The sequence below is a fragment of the Etheostoma cragini genome, chromosome 1, assembly GCF_013103735.1.
Source record: "Etheostoma cragini isolate CJK2018 chromosome 1, CSU_Ecrag_1.0, whole genome shotgun sequence".
Taxonomy (NCBI): Eukaryota; Metazoa; Chordata; class Actinopteri; order Perciformes; family Percidae; genus Etheostoma; species Etheostoma cragini.
This window is the reverse complement of record NC_048407.1, coordinates 16314323-16331463: the sequence shown is the minus strand read 5'-3', so window position 1 is coordinate 16331463 and position 17141 is coordinate 16314323. Positions and strand designations below refer to the sequence as shown.

Here is a 17141-nt window from a genome sequence, read left to right as displayed (position 1 = left end):
GGGGAGGCTGGTAAACGTAATGCGCCGCAGTAATTCCGAGAGGTGCGCAGCGCCGAGTGTAGCGCTTCCACCGTCTCCTCCGTTCTCTCCACGGGAAAATAATGACCAAGCCAGCACCGAGCGGTTTTACTTGAGACACGCCATATATGTTCCAGTTACAAAGATGGAAAGACAACATTCAAACTAAAATGTTGCAAACTCCAAGGGAGCTACTGGTCGCATCTGCAACAAAACGACAAGTGTGAAAATACCCTAACGTTATTTGCACACATGTTCCTAAATACATTTCCCATTTTGCACCCTTCTATTTTTAGTCACATTGCAAGAGAAACACTTGCACTGTTGAACCCTGAAGCACATACTATTTATATACAACATATCTTGGTTATTTTCAAGAGCAACATAGAATAAATACAATCATAGGCTGTGATGGACATTTTTGCAGAATTATGTGCTGAACAATAAATGGATCGTTGATATGTGTACATGAATACTTGCACCTTGAATCAAATAAGGACAATTTTTTTTTATCATCAATTACCTTTCTGATTAACTGTTCGAGCACAGGGGTCATAAACTGTCAGAAATAATAATAATAAATGTTTATGACATGTCTCGGTAACCCTGCAGAAGTCTTTTGTAAACCCTGAAACTAAACATCATGAATAAACAACTTCTTAATAACAAAAATACCACGGAAACTGAAATAAGTTTAAGTATCTAAACATGAAACCTTTCTCTTTAAATCCATTATTTGACCTCTTAGTTGCCGTCTTTGCTTTTCAAGATGAACACTTGCTGGAGACTCATTTAAAAAAGCAACCAAGTCCCTGTCATTGAAAACAAAGAAAAGAAGAAAAAAATCCATTCAAACAGTACATTTAATAAATTGCCAGGGCACATACCAACAGTCAGCTTTCGGGTACCAAGGATGACAGATTGGTTGTCATATTTAAATAACTTAACTAGACTGTAATGGTTCTGACTGAATTACACACCATATTACACTTACAAATATTACTAATACAAATAAATGAAATGTTAGGGACACATACGGGATTTTCAGCAAGAACATGTGGACAGCTCCACTAAAAATAACAAATAGAACTGACAGTGACAGAATGTATTTACAAGGTCATTCAGTGGATTACAATAAGCAGAAGAATGACCTTCGAGTCACTTAGAAGTTTGAATGTTGTGGTCATTTATGTTGAGTAGAATATAGTAAACCGTACTGCTGAAAAGTGGATATGCAGAGTCATGTTCTGAAGAATGATATCTACTGCAGTGCTCTCTGCATCATATTCTTTTTTAATCTGCCATCTTTTGTTTATCATCCCTGATATTTTACCGGGGCAAGGTGTTTGCATGGCGTTTGAGGATCCGAGGTATTGCCTTAACCTGAAAATAATCCTGTTTTTCAGCAACACTGGTTGTTTCTGGTTTCCCATCAACCCGTGTCTTGCGCTCCCATTGGCTGTAGCTTCCTGACAGACTCCCTGATAGGTCAGTATATTTAGCCTGGAAGATATCTGTAATGCCTCAGATTTCCCTTTGATCTTTGGCTTTTGTCAAAGAGCTAAAAAATCTGTCAGCAAGTGGAAAACCAAGGCTGGGTAGTGTGAACTAGGCATAACTGTGGTGTGGTGGAAACGGGTCAGCAAATGTCCTGCATCCGGGTAAAACAACCATTGCTGGAGTCTGAAGAGTTGGGACACTAAAGACACACTGTTGGCAGTGGATGAGCAAAAACACAGAAATGTTGCCCGTCTTTCTATTACACAGAACGTGCAACCTGAAGCTATAATCACAGCTCACGATCTTTCTGACCCCCGCAGAACTCCATTTCCTGTGGCAAGCATGGGCAAATCGCATTCTTTGGTATTAGTTATAGGAAAAGGGCCAAAGAAGTGTGGCAATTATCTTCTAGATAAAACTCAAATTTCAATAGGCCACCGGGTTAATATTATTGTTAATTTAAATGAAGCATTACATTTCATCATTTCGGATTTAGATAAAACAATACACACCGCTATTAAGGGTGGGAATCACCAGTTGCCTCCCAATACGATGTCATCACGATACTCATGCCGCGATACATTATTTCGATTTTAAACATGCAATATATTGTAATTTATAACCTTTTTTCAACTTCTAATCTTTCCCAATTTCAAATGATGTCCCCAAAAGGAAACTTTGTCAACATCCGTTTTATCTAACAAATAGACATTATATTCTATATTCTGTTTGTTCATATCACTTAAATTTTATTGCTGCAAAATGGGATTGTCAAGCAGACAGACCAACACATATATATTAAAAGATCGATACTTGGCACCCGTGTATCGATACAGTATTACCACTGAAAATATTGCAATACTATGGTGTATTGATTTTCCCCCCATCCCTAACCACTATAGGTCTTCACTACTATCTTGAATTGACTACTACTGATGAGTACACAGCGATAATCTAAACAGAATTCAACACTAGTAAAATATTCCAAAAGAAAACCAATAAAAAGGCATTCAAGTGCACATTACATACGAGACGAGGGAGAAATGTGTGCCCAGCGTATAGGCTAATGTCAAAAAACAATCAACTATCAAACTGGTTGACAGACCCAGTAAAAGAATGATTACACCTCACGTGTTAAAGAGAAACCTCTGTTTCAATGAGATTGTCATTGTGTGTGTGTGGGTTATCTCACATTCACAATGTAAACAGTCTAGAGATCAAATTTGTTAAGAATTCTGCAAAAACGCCTCGTTCAGATTTGAATCTCACACATGCTAATCTTCATGTATAACAGAACAGGGCAAGTAACGCCATTTGATGCTTTAACTATAGCAGAGAGAAATAGGACCTACGCAAGCTCATGGGAGACAGAGATATGCATCACTGCCTCTGCAGTGTGGTCAACATGAACGCCCCAACAAGCTAAAACACTCTCAGTATCTTGGTGGATAACACCACCAGCGGCACTGCAGTGTTTTCCTCAGCATTGGTACTGCACCAAAGTGGAGAGCTTCACCTCCATATTCCATTTCCTCTACAGCTCATCTCACATGTGTCTCCCTCTTTACATGTTATTTAACACAGACACTTCACTGAACTTACTTTGGTAATTGTGACAGTTATCCATCCACACAGCCCCACTGTTAGTATACTACCTATTTACAGACACCTCCTGATAAACCCAGATAGCATGTGGGAATTTCAAGACACTGTTCTTTAAATTGTCTTACATAGAGCACATTTCCTTCATGAGTTTTAGTTCTGACAACCTAAAGAGCAAATGGACAAGACATGCTGCTTCATGACTGGAATTTATGTGGCCCTCACTAAACTGGAAGAAGAAGGTAAACTAGTACTGCTATAGATCATTTTCCATAACACTACTGCCATTCTGACGTGTACAAATATGTTCATTGGATGTTATTTATGCAATCCTTTGAGAAATGTGATAATTGTTGTCTGCAATATTATCAGAGCCCATTGAGTGCTAATCACATGCAACGCATTAAAGCCTAACATCACTCTAAAATGTACTGGGAGTGGACAGAGTGAGTCAATTCATTGTTGCTTCTAAGAAAAATGTCTTCCAAAACACATGGACAAAGCTGATCTGTTAGTATGCACGTATGGCACCAATGTATGCAGCACGAATTGCTCAACGTTACTCCAAACGTTTCAATTTCATTTTAAAACATCAACACAGCCATTGCCAGTCCCATCACACATGGGGAATGATTTACCACAAATATCTCATTGTATAATACAGGAATTCATGTTTTCAAAAAAAAAAAAATCTGATTATCAGTATTTTCACATAACTATGTATAACAATAACCATTAAAATAGGCTCCACTTCAGAAGTAGAGGAGCGTAAATGTGTATTCTCAGTGAAAACAAAGTAAATCACATAAATATATTACCATGGGGGACATATTAAAATGCTACAAATCTTAAGTAAATGAAGCTATTGCAAGTTGACCTGTGTCGCAACAGACATAAAACCTGAGTTAACCAGGGGGCAGTAAGTCAGTTTGTTGTTGTTGTTGTTGTTAACACGTTAGCTATGCAGGTCTAGCAAAAATGCGACTTACCTTTGTCTGAATTTCCACAAACTCAAATATTTATTTACTCTTTAATAGTTAGTCTATGCCGCGATGTTTTCGGCCGATGCTGGATGGTCCCATTTGTTGCCGTCGGTTCAGTATAGACGGGCCCGGAGACATCCGCATAAACTCGCGACGACCATCGCAGCTCGAAAGCAGCTCACTAGAATCGAGGCTAGCGCTAGCTTGTTAAAACCATGTAGACCAACAAACAGACGTCCAATGAAGAAAAGACTAAAATATCCACGGAAACTCGTTTACAGCGTAGCTATTGCATCGTCACCGCAAACTACGAACCTTTAACACTCCAATTTTGCAACGGTAAACTTGCTTGGGTCAACATAAACCAGCAAAAGATCATAATTTGTTTCGGTTTAATCCTCTCAGCCAACCCATTCGAGCGGTTTTCGTGCGGCCTTTGACTTCAGTGTATGGATGATAGGGACGGAAACGCGTCGGGAATGAAAGGAGCTTTCTGATTGGCCATGTCGCTGTAGGCAGATACCGTTTTCTCACAAGATGAAACAGACGCCATTTTGGATCCACTTCGCATCCTGTTTTCGCTTCAGAACAACACAAGCAGGGCTCCAACGTGGCTGTTTGCTGCGCACAGTTTCAAACGCAATGGTGACCACACTCCATTATAAAGTTGGAGACCAAGAAAAGGAAATGGAGTACAGACATTGGGTGCACTCGTTTTCCACATTTCTTGAAAGCTTAAAGTGGGTTTATTCCGAGTCTTCGTTTGTGCATTTAGATTCCCTGTGTTATTTAAAATGCAAATGTTGCTGTGTGTACTGCGAAATGTAACATTACGCTGCATATTTGCGAACGTTTTCTGGAGCTTCAAAGGCATCCCCACAAACTATAAATTAAATGCTGGTAATGGGTAATTCCCTTCTCATAAATCTATAATCACAGGTATTAGTATTTACAATATAATGTGTATTTTAATAAAATGTAAGCTTTGTTTTCGATGGTTACTTAGTTAGGTAATGAGAATATTTGGTCGGACCCATGTCAGACCTCAAACATGGGTCAGAAGAGACAGAGCTGGCATTGGCAACGGAGCGGGACATGCCGATATCCAAAACTAACGCACCCATGGTCGAACTAGCATGCGATCGGATGAAACGAAAGCTCCCATTGGCTTACAGAAAAACTCTATACTCTTATTGGTTTGTGTAATATGTCACTCAAACAGACATGTACACGTAAGTTCCCACGACATTGGTACTTTACAACAGTGATAAGGCGTATCTATAAAGACTTTGCCCTATTATGGGAAAATGTTGTATTTTGTTTTTATAGAACTCATGGTAAAGAAAAAATGTTTTTTATTATAAATTTAGTAACCCTTTTGGCCAAATTTCATATCCACAAATGTAAATTCAGTTCTAAAAAACCTAATTATATAAATCTGATTTCAGACTCCCATAACAAAAAGGCAGCTAAAACTGTCAGCATATGGTCCTCCTTCTCTCTCTAATGACCTTTAAGCTTCCCCTGGCAAATTGTATTGTATCACTATGTTTGTTGGGTTTGTATCTTTTACTTTTGTGTGTTGTTGATGTTCTGTCTTGTTTTTTTTTTTGCAATAAAGATGGCATTTAAAAAAAAACAAAAAAAACAAACAATGATAAGTGACAAGAGGGGGCCGTCATTTGCTTTACTACAGTTACTTACTTAATTATATGATTTTATGCCGTGATAGCTAGCAGACTGTTGGCACATAGTTCCATGATCTCAAAACGAGATTGTTTTTCCAAGTTGGATCTAACTGACAACAAACTGTTTTGATATGTATATTCATTTTTTCAGGACTGAGGTCTTGTGAATCCAGAGCTTTACTCTATATAATAGCGCCCTCTGCTGGACTGCTCGAGTGTCGACACACTTGGGGGGGGAAATACTTCTGGTACTTTTCTGAATATTTCAGAGAATATTCTGAACTGAAAACAGAGTCATTTTAGGAGCTGAATACTATTCTTTTTTACTATTCGCATTACTGTTGTTACCTTGACAAAAAAGCAATCAAAGGAAGTTGTTCTACCGGGGAAAACTGTTGCATTACATTTTTCGTCAACTCTTTTTTTTTTTTTTAAAGACCTTTGGTATGATTATAATGAATTCATATTACGTTATTGTATTATTGTAATTTATTTTTTAGCCGTCTGTTGTTTAATGTTAAGAGTGTGTAAGCATAACAGATTACTCCTATCTGTCCATTCAGTACAAGATTCAGTGGCTTACTTTATTGCCACTTAGTTTATGAAATAGTCTCATCTGCATATGGATAATATGCAATGTTCTATGCGTTTTTAATACTCAATTACACAAGACAGGGACCCAGTATCCATTAAAACTGCCGGTCAGCACAAAATAATCCCCAGGACCAAAGTGGCTCAATATTAAGGGGTCCGTGTACGTTTTGATAGTTTGTTTTTTCGTTTGGACCACAAAACAAAATAACAAGAAAACCCCCTTTTTTCTTAGTTTGTTATTTTAAACCAAAAACAAAGAAACGGTAACAAAAAAGAGCTGTTCTCCCGTTTTGGTTTCTGAATCCTAAAACAAAAAACTACTAAACCAAATTCTAATAACGGTGCGATTTTTTATTATTTTTTTAATTCCTATTTTCATTTCTCCGTTTGAAGATCTACATTAAAAGAAAGACAGGTAATAGTAAATATAGCCTATATGTAAATAAAAGCCAAGCTTTTTGAACGGTCATATGCAGCCTTATAACAGAGTAGCTGACGTTAGAAGACATGCTTATATGAACCTGGAAGTAAATATGTCATCAACAGTGGTTTATTACAGTGATTTTACATCGTGCTCATCCACATACATCACCAGCCACGTTTTTATGAGCGCATGGTTTAATACAGTTGGTATTATAGGTTAACCTAAGAAACCAAAAACTAATCGCGCGCAACCAGGGTCATTGCAACCTATTGAGACATAAATTACATATTTTTTCTGTAATAGCATATAAGTTTGTAAAAACCCGACCCCAATACAACTTCCCGACCCCCGTAGTTGTTTGGGCAGCGGACTGACAGCGGTTGGATGAATACTTGTCAAAGTGAATTTCCACGTGACGTCATGCGTGGGCCTAATAAGGTTAAATTTACTAATGAGGGAGGGTGGGATTCCGCTGTGCCGCCATCAAAATACCAGTCCCTTTTCGTCTTTCGATTGACACCCTCACAAAACTTGTGTTGGTCCTTAAATATAATTGTATTAAAGTCAAATTATCCTAATGCATCATTTCTATTTTCAAAAACCCCAAGGACACACTAAATGTTACCTCGCTCACGTTATACTGTGTGGATTAAAATGTATTGAACAGGATAGGTAATAATAATAGTAGTTTGTTAATAATACAATAAAAAACGACGTAAGTGAAGGTTCTCAGTCATCCATGTAACGTTAGTTATCCAACAAAGGTTAAAATCAAGGGCAGTTCAAAACGATTACAAACACAGACCAGTAGGTGTCGCACCATGGCTGCTGTGTGCGAGCTAATGTCATATGGAGATAATATAAATTAAGTTTTATGTTCTGTAAGTTTGGAAAGCAAAACGTGTTCCATTATTTTTATTATAACTGTGTTTTCACAAATCACGTGTTTTAGCCCTGCTGGTTAAGGCATCAGCCTACTCACCAAAATGAGCTCTTTCTCCTCATAATGTTTGATTGGCTGATTTACATGTGTGCTATTATACCGCGTGAACAGTTTTAGGAGTTGACTGTGTTACACTCACACATTTAAAAACATGGCTCACAGATAGGCTACAGTCCATTACGATGGAAACCACATTCAATATTAATTTAAGTATATTGCGCTAGTAGCCTAACAACTCTGCACACACAATAAGTTCTTAGGTCAACCTATATTACCAACTGTATTGAACCAAACAATGCACTCATTAGGCTACGTGCCTGGTGATGTGTACGTGGACAGACACGATATTAGATCACACTAATAAACTTTTGTTGCTAACGTATTTCTTTCGCACGTTAGTGCTGCATAATCTGACACTTCTAAAAGTTTAGCTTTTATTAACGTAGGCTATATTTACTATTACTTCCGGGTCACTTCTTTCTTTTACTGTAGATCTTCAAACGGAGAAATGAAAATAGGAATTTAAAAAAAAACAATGTCTGCGCAGCGCAGTGACTGTGTGTCCACTATTGTAGTACAAGTGCGGATTTCCTTGCTGTATGGCGAACCTGTTAGCTCGAAAAAAGAATTGCAGAATTTAGCATCATAAACATAGTATGTGAGACATGGATGTATTAAGAGAACTGGAACTTGCCGCGCGTTAATTGTATTTGACATGCTCTGCGCAAACGTCTGCGCAGCAAGTAGGTCCTTGAAGAACAACAAGAAAGGTTAAAGTTAAAAGTTCGAAGCAAAGATGTTTTGATAGGCTACGAGATGTGTAAAGCGAACCTATTCAATATTCATCATAAACTAAACAGTCTCTAAAGCAATAATAATTAGAAAATGAATATACAATCAATTTTACAGAAAAAAAAACTATTGTTTGTTGAGTTCTTTTCCGTGCGCAGGAAGTCCCGGGAGTGGATAGTTGCAGTGTTGTAACTATCCAGTGTGATTTCGAGCTGACATCTTTGCTCGGCTGCACGGTTAAATAACATAGCAAGCTAGCTCTTAGCGAATTTGGGGGTAAACAAACGTCTTAAAACAGACAATTTCGACCTTTTGAGAAAACTGAAAGCTATGGCATTGCAGTTGTTGAGTTAATGAACAGCACTTATTGATACCAGACACTATGTCGACGACGTTGTTGCTGTTGTCGCAGAAACATCGTACTGGTCTTTGTAGAAAATACAGTACAGGTTTATTGTGGACACTGTCGAGGCGAAACTCTCATATATTAACAAACCAACCAAGGTCGTGCGATAGTGTTAAAAATGTGCTGTTGAGATGCGTAAATGTCAGAAAGATGCTTCTTTCAAAATCAGAACGGACACTTACAAGTGAACCACAGAAACTCCTTCATGTAAGTCAAAATAAATCGTTAATATGATATGTCTTATGAGTGTTTTGTTTTTTAATACATCCCATGTTTGGCTTGTATTCATGGTTGGTAGTGGTAATATGTGAGTAAAAAAGTCAGTATAGAGTATAGAGTCAGCGGTCTCCCTGCACTTGAATTTAAGTTGTCAGTACCACCAAGCCAGTGTTTTTGAAGTGGTCTGAAGTGTGATTAAACTTCCACTGTAAAAGGCCTTTAATGTGAAATTAGATCATTGATCACTGCTTCTTCTTAGTTGCATATGCATTGTATTGTGGTTAAGTTTGTATGCATGTGCAAACCACACTACAATTAATTGTACTTCCTCTGTTGAGTTTTCTAAATATGTCTCCATTCTAGAGTCTCCTCCACAGACCATTGGGTCCTGGCATGGTGGGAATTAGCAAAGAGTTAATCAGAAACAACCTGCTGAGGAACCCTGTTGGTTTGGTAAATCTATTAGGTAAACACACAGTTCATTGAGTACGTACATACTTGTGATCTTACATTTTACTTACTTACTTATAACTACTAATGATGAAAAACACTTTCATTCTAGGGGCACTAAACTTTTTCAGTACTTCTCAATCTAAAAAAGAGAAAAATAAAAGTGATGGACCAAAGGGAAAAACTCCAGAGGAAGATGAAGGTAAGTGATACTATGCTTTTCCCGCCTGGCTGTTAAGCCAGATAATAATCTGGTTGTAATTAACCTTTTTTTTTTTTTTTTCTCTTATCCTTTTCATTGTCTTCCTCCACAATCTGCCTCAACTCTCAGAGGAGAAGAAACGTCGCGAGCAGGAGGACCAGATGTATCGGGAGCGTCTGCGGACCCTCTTCATCATAGCGCTCATCATGAGCCTGCTAAACTCCATTAATACCAGTGGTGGTAACATCTCTTGGAATGACTTCGTCAATGAGATGTTGGCCAAAGGAGAGGTGTCACGTGTGCAGGTTGTCCCAGAGAGCGACATTGTGGAAATCTACCTTCATCCTGGAGCAGTTATTTTTGGAAGGCCGGTATGTTGTGCGAGCGTGAATGCAAAACACACAATTGGAATCAGCACCTTTACAGCAGACGTGCATGCTAACCTCTCATTTCCTGCTGTGTATCTCGCTTTGCAGAGGCTGGCGCTTATGTACAGAATGCAGGTTGCCAACATTGACAAATTTGAAGAGAAGCTGAGAGCTGCTGAAGAAGAGCTGCATATTGATGCAAAGGACAGGATACAAGTGTCCTACAAACGCACTGGATTCTTTGGGAAGTAAGAACATGACCTTTGTTTTAAAGAAATCCATTTATTTGAATATGATGAATTGCTATCTCCATATACAGCAAAAGGACGTCAACCAAAAAAAAGATCAGTTAACTTGTCATGTGTGTTTTTATTAGTAGTAGGTTCATAAATTAACTCTAATATCCGAAAGGCTTTTAAGGCTTTCTATTCTAACAGTTAGTCTGGTCAAATTGGCAACAGCTCACGTGTTTAAGGTCTTGAACCTGATTTTTTCCTAAGTAGACTTTTGAGAATTAATGCAATGTTGTTTCATGTGTTCACTTCGCAGTGCGGTCTATGCTCTGGGGATGGCTGCTATTGGCGTGGCTATTCTCTGGTATATCTTCCGACTAGCCGGCATGGGGGGCAGAGAAGGCGGTTTCAGTGCTTTTGTGAGTGAAACCACATATGCAAATTGTAATGTATACATTTAAGTTCTTACTTACTTGTGTTCCATTGATTTGACCAATGTGTTTATTGCCTATTACTATGAACAGAATCAGCTGAAGATGGCCAAGTTCACCATCGTGGACAGCAAGTCGGGTAAAGGTGTAAGTTTCAAAGATGTGGCAGGCATGCACGAAGCTAAGATGGAAGTAAAAGAATTTGTCGACTACCTCAAGGTAAGGAAGCAGACACCCAGTAATATATGTTGGTCTTGTATAGTAATTTCATCATTTGTTTTATTGTAAAGCACCCAGTGAATAGTCAATCCCAATTAATAATCTAAGGATGAGGTGAATCTGATAGATGGTTTATACAATATCTACTGGACGAACAGAAGTTCTTTGTATCTACCATCCAAATCTTGCATGAGTAAAACTTTAATTTCCCTACTGCAGTCTACTTACCATTTTGATGGTCTCTATTGTCAGAATCCAGAACGATACCTCCAGCTGGGAGCTAAAGTTCCTAAGGGTGCGCTGCTGCTTGGGCCCCCAGGCTGTGGGAAGACCCTGCTGGCCAAGGCTGTGGCCACTGAGGCCCAGGTGCCCTTTCTGGCTATTGCTGGCTCGGAGTTTGTGGAGGTCATCGGAGGTTTGTAAAGACAGCACCAGCAATTAATATGGCATTAAATCAAAATAATGCTGATGTTCAAAATGAGAGTGTGAGTGAGTGTGTGTGTGTGTGTGTGTGTGTGTGTGTGTGTATATATATATATATATATATATATATATATATAATTATAAAATATAATATATTGGTTATGATAATATAGATTAAATGTCTGTTCTTGAAAGTAAGTAAAATCTATTTTTCTAGCACCTTTCACAAATAAAAATAAAGGTCTTCACAATAAAATATAATACAATCCAAAAAAATTAAAATGCAAGACCGAACAATGGAGATAAAGGCTGTGTTACAGTGCAGGGATATTCTGTAATTTATCCAAGAAATCCTTTCATAGATGTATAAAAGAAACGCCCTTGTTTTCTTGGTCATTATATACACATTAATTATGATTGTTTGCGTAAATATCACATCGTCTTCATACTGTCACACCAGAGATAAAGTATTGGTAAAACAGATATTGTGATATTTGATTTTAGACTTTGTTGCTCAGCCTTTATGTGGCAGACTTATTAAAAGATTCATTTCTGAAGACAGATTAGATAATGTATGTTACTCCTCAGTTTTGACTCGACTTCTATTGTGCGTAGGCCTGGGTGCTGCCAGGGTAAGGAGTCTGTTCAAGGAGGCTCGAGGCCGAGCACCCTGCATCGTCTACATCGATGAGATTGATGCTGTGGGAAAGAAGCGCTCCACCAACATGTCGGGTTTCTCTAACACTGAAGAGGAGCAGACCCTCAACCAGCTGCTGGTAGAAATGGATGGTGAGTAACATGTGGCATTTCAAAGCGGTTTGTTGTCAACATAGGCAGACCTTTTTGACCGAACAATTAAACATGTCTTCTTCTTTTGCAGGAATGGGAACAAAAGACCATGTCATTGTCCTCGCTTCCACTAACAGAGCGGATATCTTGGACAATGCTCTCATGAGACCAGGCAGACTTGACAGGCACATCTTTATAGATCTGCCCACACTGCAGGTAGTCCTAAACATTGAAATGAGGCTTAATTTAGTTGTGATAGAAACATTGTCCTTACAACAGAAATTTAGGGAAATTCCTCAAGCAGCCTCTATTTTTGCTTTTTGCAAATTGGTATTCTATTAGGCTCTTTCCTTAGACGTTTTCAGGCAAACAATCGTGTAAGTTTAAGTAATAGAAAACTTTTTCAGTTAAATCTATTTTCTTATTTTTCTTGTCTCTCAGGAGAGGAAGGAGATCTATGAGCAACATCTGAAGATCTTAAAGCTGACCCAACCAGCTGATTTCTACTCCCTGCGTCTGGCTGAGCTCACCCCGGGCTTCAGTGGTATGTACATATTTAGTGTTTTGTTCTCATGTAAATCTATGAACATCTGTGGCCATAACAAAACAATGGCCTGCCTCTATGAATTAACATAAGCTCTTGATCAGCAAACGTGAAACATCTTTGGACGTCACAACACTGCTCATGTTTACTGACATGTCATTGCCAGATGGTCATTAAATATCTGTTGCCAACTCACTTTGTCTCTGCAGGTGCAGACATTGCCAACATTTGTAACGAAGCGGCCCTGCATGCTGCCAGAGAAGGACACAAGTCCATCGATACCTTCAACTTTGAGTATGCAGTGGAGAGAGTAATAGCAGGTACAATGATGCAAACACTATATTGTCGGAAAACTACAAATTTCCCATCTCATTTGCCACTGGCAAAGTCTGACGTGTGTGTGTGTGTTTCAGGGAGTGCAAAGAAGAGCAAGATCCTATGTAAAGAGGAGCAGAGGGTGGTCGCCTTCCATGAGTCTGGGCATGCCTTAGTGGGATGGCTTCTTGAGCACACAGAGGCAGTGCTGAAGGTAACACACTCCTGCATGTTTCCTCCTTGATGTCTTGTAGGCTTTCTTGGCACTTTCTATAGTGTGGCCTAATTGATGCTTGAACTTTATAATTGTATCGGAGAGGAGAGATTTAAAATTCTATTCAAATTTAGTCTGATACCATATCTAAATAAAACCTTTTTCACTTTGCCCAAATACCTCATTATCATCCGTCATTGCTCCTCTTTATTTACGTGGTTCTGGGAATTATAGATGCAGAACTGTTAATTTTTCAATGTTGAGCAACTGATCCTGGGTGTTTTTTTTCTCTTTTTCTGCTGGTGTGGCTTGTCTAGTATTTGTTGCATTGGACTTTCTAGCATCTGAGTGTGTCAAAGCCAGATGGACCAGGACAGACTGGTGTTACATTCGCAGCACTCAGTTAACAATGTGACAGTGTTTGATTGTTATTGATTTCCAGATGGGCCCCCAACAATCCCAGTTTCAGTGCATGTATGAATAAGTAGAGCCAGGTTATGCTGTTGACCAGCTAGTGCCAGAAGACTAAAATAATTGACTCAAAAAATGTTAGGGCAACATGGATGAACACATTGAAAGGCCTTGAAAACAATCCTAAAACAGTTATTTGAAGAAAATTAAGATAAATTTACTTTAACAACTCGTGGTGAAATCTTATTGAGTGGTGTGTTTTTCAGGTGTCGATTGCCCCGCGAACTAATGCAGCCCTGGGATTTGCCCAGATGTTACCTCGTGAACAGTTTCTGTTCAGCAAGGAGCAGCTGTTTGAGCGGATGTGTATGGCCCTGGGAGGAAGAGCTGCCGAGGCGATCACCTTTAACAAGGTTACAACAGGTACATCCCATTATTGTATGCTCACATGCACGTCACATTCTTCCAATGGATGCTTCTATCCTGCCGATTGCTTTCAAATAACTTCTTCATAGCATTCTACTGCTCAGATTATCTTACCTTCTTATCTTATCTTTCTTAATCTTACAAAAAAAAATTTTTTGTATTACTTCTGATGTAAAGTGAGGTTGTTTTTTCCCAATAAGAGGAAACCATTACAACATTTTGAATGTTGTTTTTAATACTTGTATTTCAGTTTTTTCTTTTCTTATTAAAACAGGGTCTTAAGGCCGACTCTCAGTGCAACCCTCGCTCATTATTTTAATAAATAAACAAATAAAATGTTTTTTTTCTGATTAACACTCAACTCTGAATAGGATTTTCAGCCAAGTATCTAAAAAGTAAACAGCTGAACATCCAAATATAAACACTTTACTATACAATGTGTACTATAACTCGGCACCTAGTTAAAAACATTGAAGAATCCTTACTCTGTCCCACAGGAGCTCAGGATGACTTGCGTAAGGTGACACGTGTGGCCTACTCCATGGTGAAGCAGTACGGCATGTGTGACAGTGTCGGCCAGGTCTCATTTCCAGACAATGAGCCGCAAGGTGCCGTTGGACGCCGTCCTTTCAGCCAGGGCCTGCAGCAGCAGATGGACCACGTGGGTTCTAAAATTGGATTCGTTTTCTGTTAGTCCATATCAGCACTCTGTGATGGTGGACATCATATTTTTTCTCATTTCAGTTCACAAACATTTGATTAGGTGTTCTGAAATAGGACTACTTCTCATTTCCTTGCTAACCTTACCTAGAACACTAAATGGTGTTTCATGCCGTTAATTAAATATAGATTTGACATTAACAGCACTTGTTCCTTCAGGAGGCGAAGATGTTGATAGCCCGTGCTTACAGGCACACGGAGAAGCTGCTACAGGACAACAGAGACAAGCTGACACTGGTCAGTTGTCCCTTTCTTTGATCTTACATTTTGTGTGTTTAGACAGTAGCTTTTTGTTAACATTGAGCACAGTACTTCTGTACTACTTTTAGTTCTGTTTTCAATTGTAATAAGTCACACCTTGTTGGGGGTCTGTCCTTCTAGTTGGCCAATGCGCTGTTAGAACGAGAGGTGGTGAACTACAGTGACATCGAAGCCTTGCTCGGTCCACCCCCCCACGGACCCAAGAAGATGATCGTCCCGCAAAGCTGGTTGGAGGCTGAGAGGGACAAACAAGACACAGGAGAAGACGAACCTCAACCTCCCCCCCGTAAACACAGAGACGAGGACGTGAATCAACAGCTGGTCTGATATCAAAACTATTCTCCAACTGTTGCGTTCAGTGGGGGTCATCAGGCACCGTGTGAACATTTTAAAGCCTGTAATGGATTCCTCACTTTGAAGCTTTATATGCCTGAAAGTAAAATCAAAGTTTTCATGCAGACAGTTAGCTGACACATTTAGATAATGGAAAACAGGTCTAAATGAGCAGGTGCAACTTTGATTATTTTGGGAGGAATTCATCATTGTTCTCATGCACAGCCCATATTATGCCTTGGAAGAATTCAAAATAAATCTATTTAAACAAGATGTCTCTAGTCCAAAGTGCACATAGTCTAGAAGAGCCCTCACCATTCACTGTATGTGAAATCAACAATTAAATGCTCTGTCTTAGAAGTCCCAACCACTGTTCTAATACCTGAAACTAATGTGGTATGAAAACATACTGCAGCAAATACAGGTTTGGATTTAAGTATTACTTTTGAGAATGTTATGTCAAATCTGCAAAAGCAACTGCCATTTGTATCTCAAGTAATTCTGTCTCGACAAAAGTTGAAGGTAGGAGTGATTATTCTACTTGGAGATGACAAGCAACAAATATATTCGCCTTCATTTAACAGACTCACATCTACACAAAGTCTGCATTACTGTGTTTGGTTTGCAAATGAGTTGAACTAAAGAATTATAACCGATTGCTGTGGGCATTTATCCCTTAGAGTTTGTGCTCAAGAATTTACATTATTATGACTTAAGGGTTAATTTGGAAACATTAAGGCCAAAATAAAAAAAAAAAACTGATTATTTAGCAGCAGATATTGCTATGAGACATACAGATTAAATAAGTTGAAGTAGGGTTTTCTTTGGAAGTCCTTGTATAAATAGGGACTGTGTATATGTTGTCCTTAAAGATGGTTTTGCTGAATATTAAAAAGTTTTATTTACATAATTTGTGTAGCTCTTTATGTAGTATACAGCCTGATGTAGTTAGTGGCAACAAGAGTGCATTCAGACCCCTTCACTTGTCACATTTTGTTATGTCACAGTCCCATGCTAAACATTTCCCTTAGAAATATACACTCAATAACCCACAATGTCAAAGCAAAAACAGGATTTTAGAATTGTTGCATATTAAAAAGAAAAAGGAAAAATAAACAAGTCTTCCAGCTCTGTCAGATTGGATGGCAACTGTAGGTGGAGAGCCATTTTCAGGTCTCTGTCTGTAAGCCAGTCCTGCGTTGTCTTGGCTGTGTGCTGGGTCCTTGTCCTGTTGGAAGGTGAACCGCCATCCCGGGTTTTCCTAAAAGGAGAAGTCTGTACTTTCTCTGTTCAACTCTCTTCAGTCTCTCCCATCTTCACACAGGATCTCAGCCAGAGTGACCATCAGGTTCTTGGTCACCTCTCTTATTAAGACCCTTCTCCCCCGATCGCTCAGTTTTGGTGATGTGTTCAGCTCTAGGACGAGTCCTTGCTGTTACAAACTTCTTCCATTTAAGAATGATGGAGGCTACTGTGCTCTTGGCAACCTTCTATGCAACAGAATTAATTGTAGCCTTCCCCAGCTCTGTGCTTCCACAAAATCCTATCTCAGAGCCCTGGAGGCAGCTTCTTTGACCTTGTGGCTCGGTTTTTGCTCTGAAATGTATTGTCAGCTGTGAGCCCTTGTAGACAG

At 38.9% G+C, this 17141-nt stretch overlaps 2 protein-coding genes across 3 annotated transcripts in view; one reads left to right on the top strand and one right to left on the bottom strand.

Annotated features, from left to right (window-relative positions):
* The window catches only part of ankrd11 (ankyrin repeat domain 11), a 113218-nt gene extending 108660 nt beyond the window's left edge, over positions 1–4558 (bottom strand). The window contains exon 1 of one of the 2 annotated variants that reach the window (XM_034881776.1): positions 4110–4558. The gene's annotated coding sequence lies outside the window, so the exon portion shown is untranslated. The remainder of the gene's footprint in view (positions 1–4109) is intronic. The other variant, XM_034881756.1, reaches the window with a different exon arrangement.
* A 3927-nt stretch (positions 4559–8485) lies between these two features.
* Positions 8486–16318, top strand: spg7 (SPG7 matrix AAA peptidase subunit, paraplegin). The gene is made up of 17 exons (XM_034881985.1): positions 8486–9157; positions 9533–9635; positions 9732–9821; positions 9951–10192; positions 10298–10437; positions 10739–10841; positions 10947–11072; positions 11325–11487; positions 12111–12284; positions 12376–12500; positions 12726–12828; positions 13038–13148; positions 13242–13357; positions 14035–14191; positions 14692–14855; positions 15074–15151; positions 15296–16318. Exons 1-17 carry the CDS (start codon positions 8927–8929, stop codon positions 15500–15502), a joined length of 2433 nt encoding a protein of 810 aa, XP_034737876.1. The 5' UTR covers positions 8486–8926; the 3' UTR covers positions 15503–16318.
* The last annotated feature ends 823 nt before the right edge of the window (positions 16319–17141 follow it).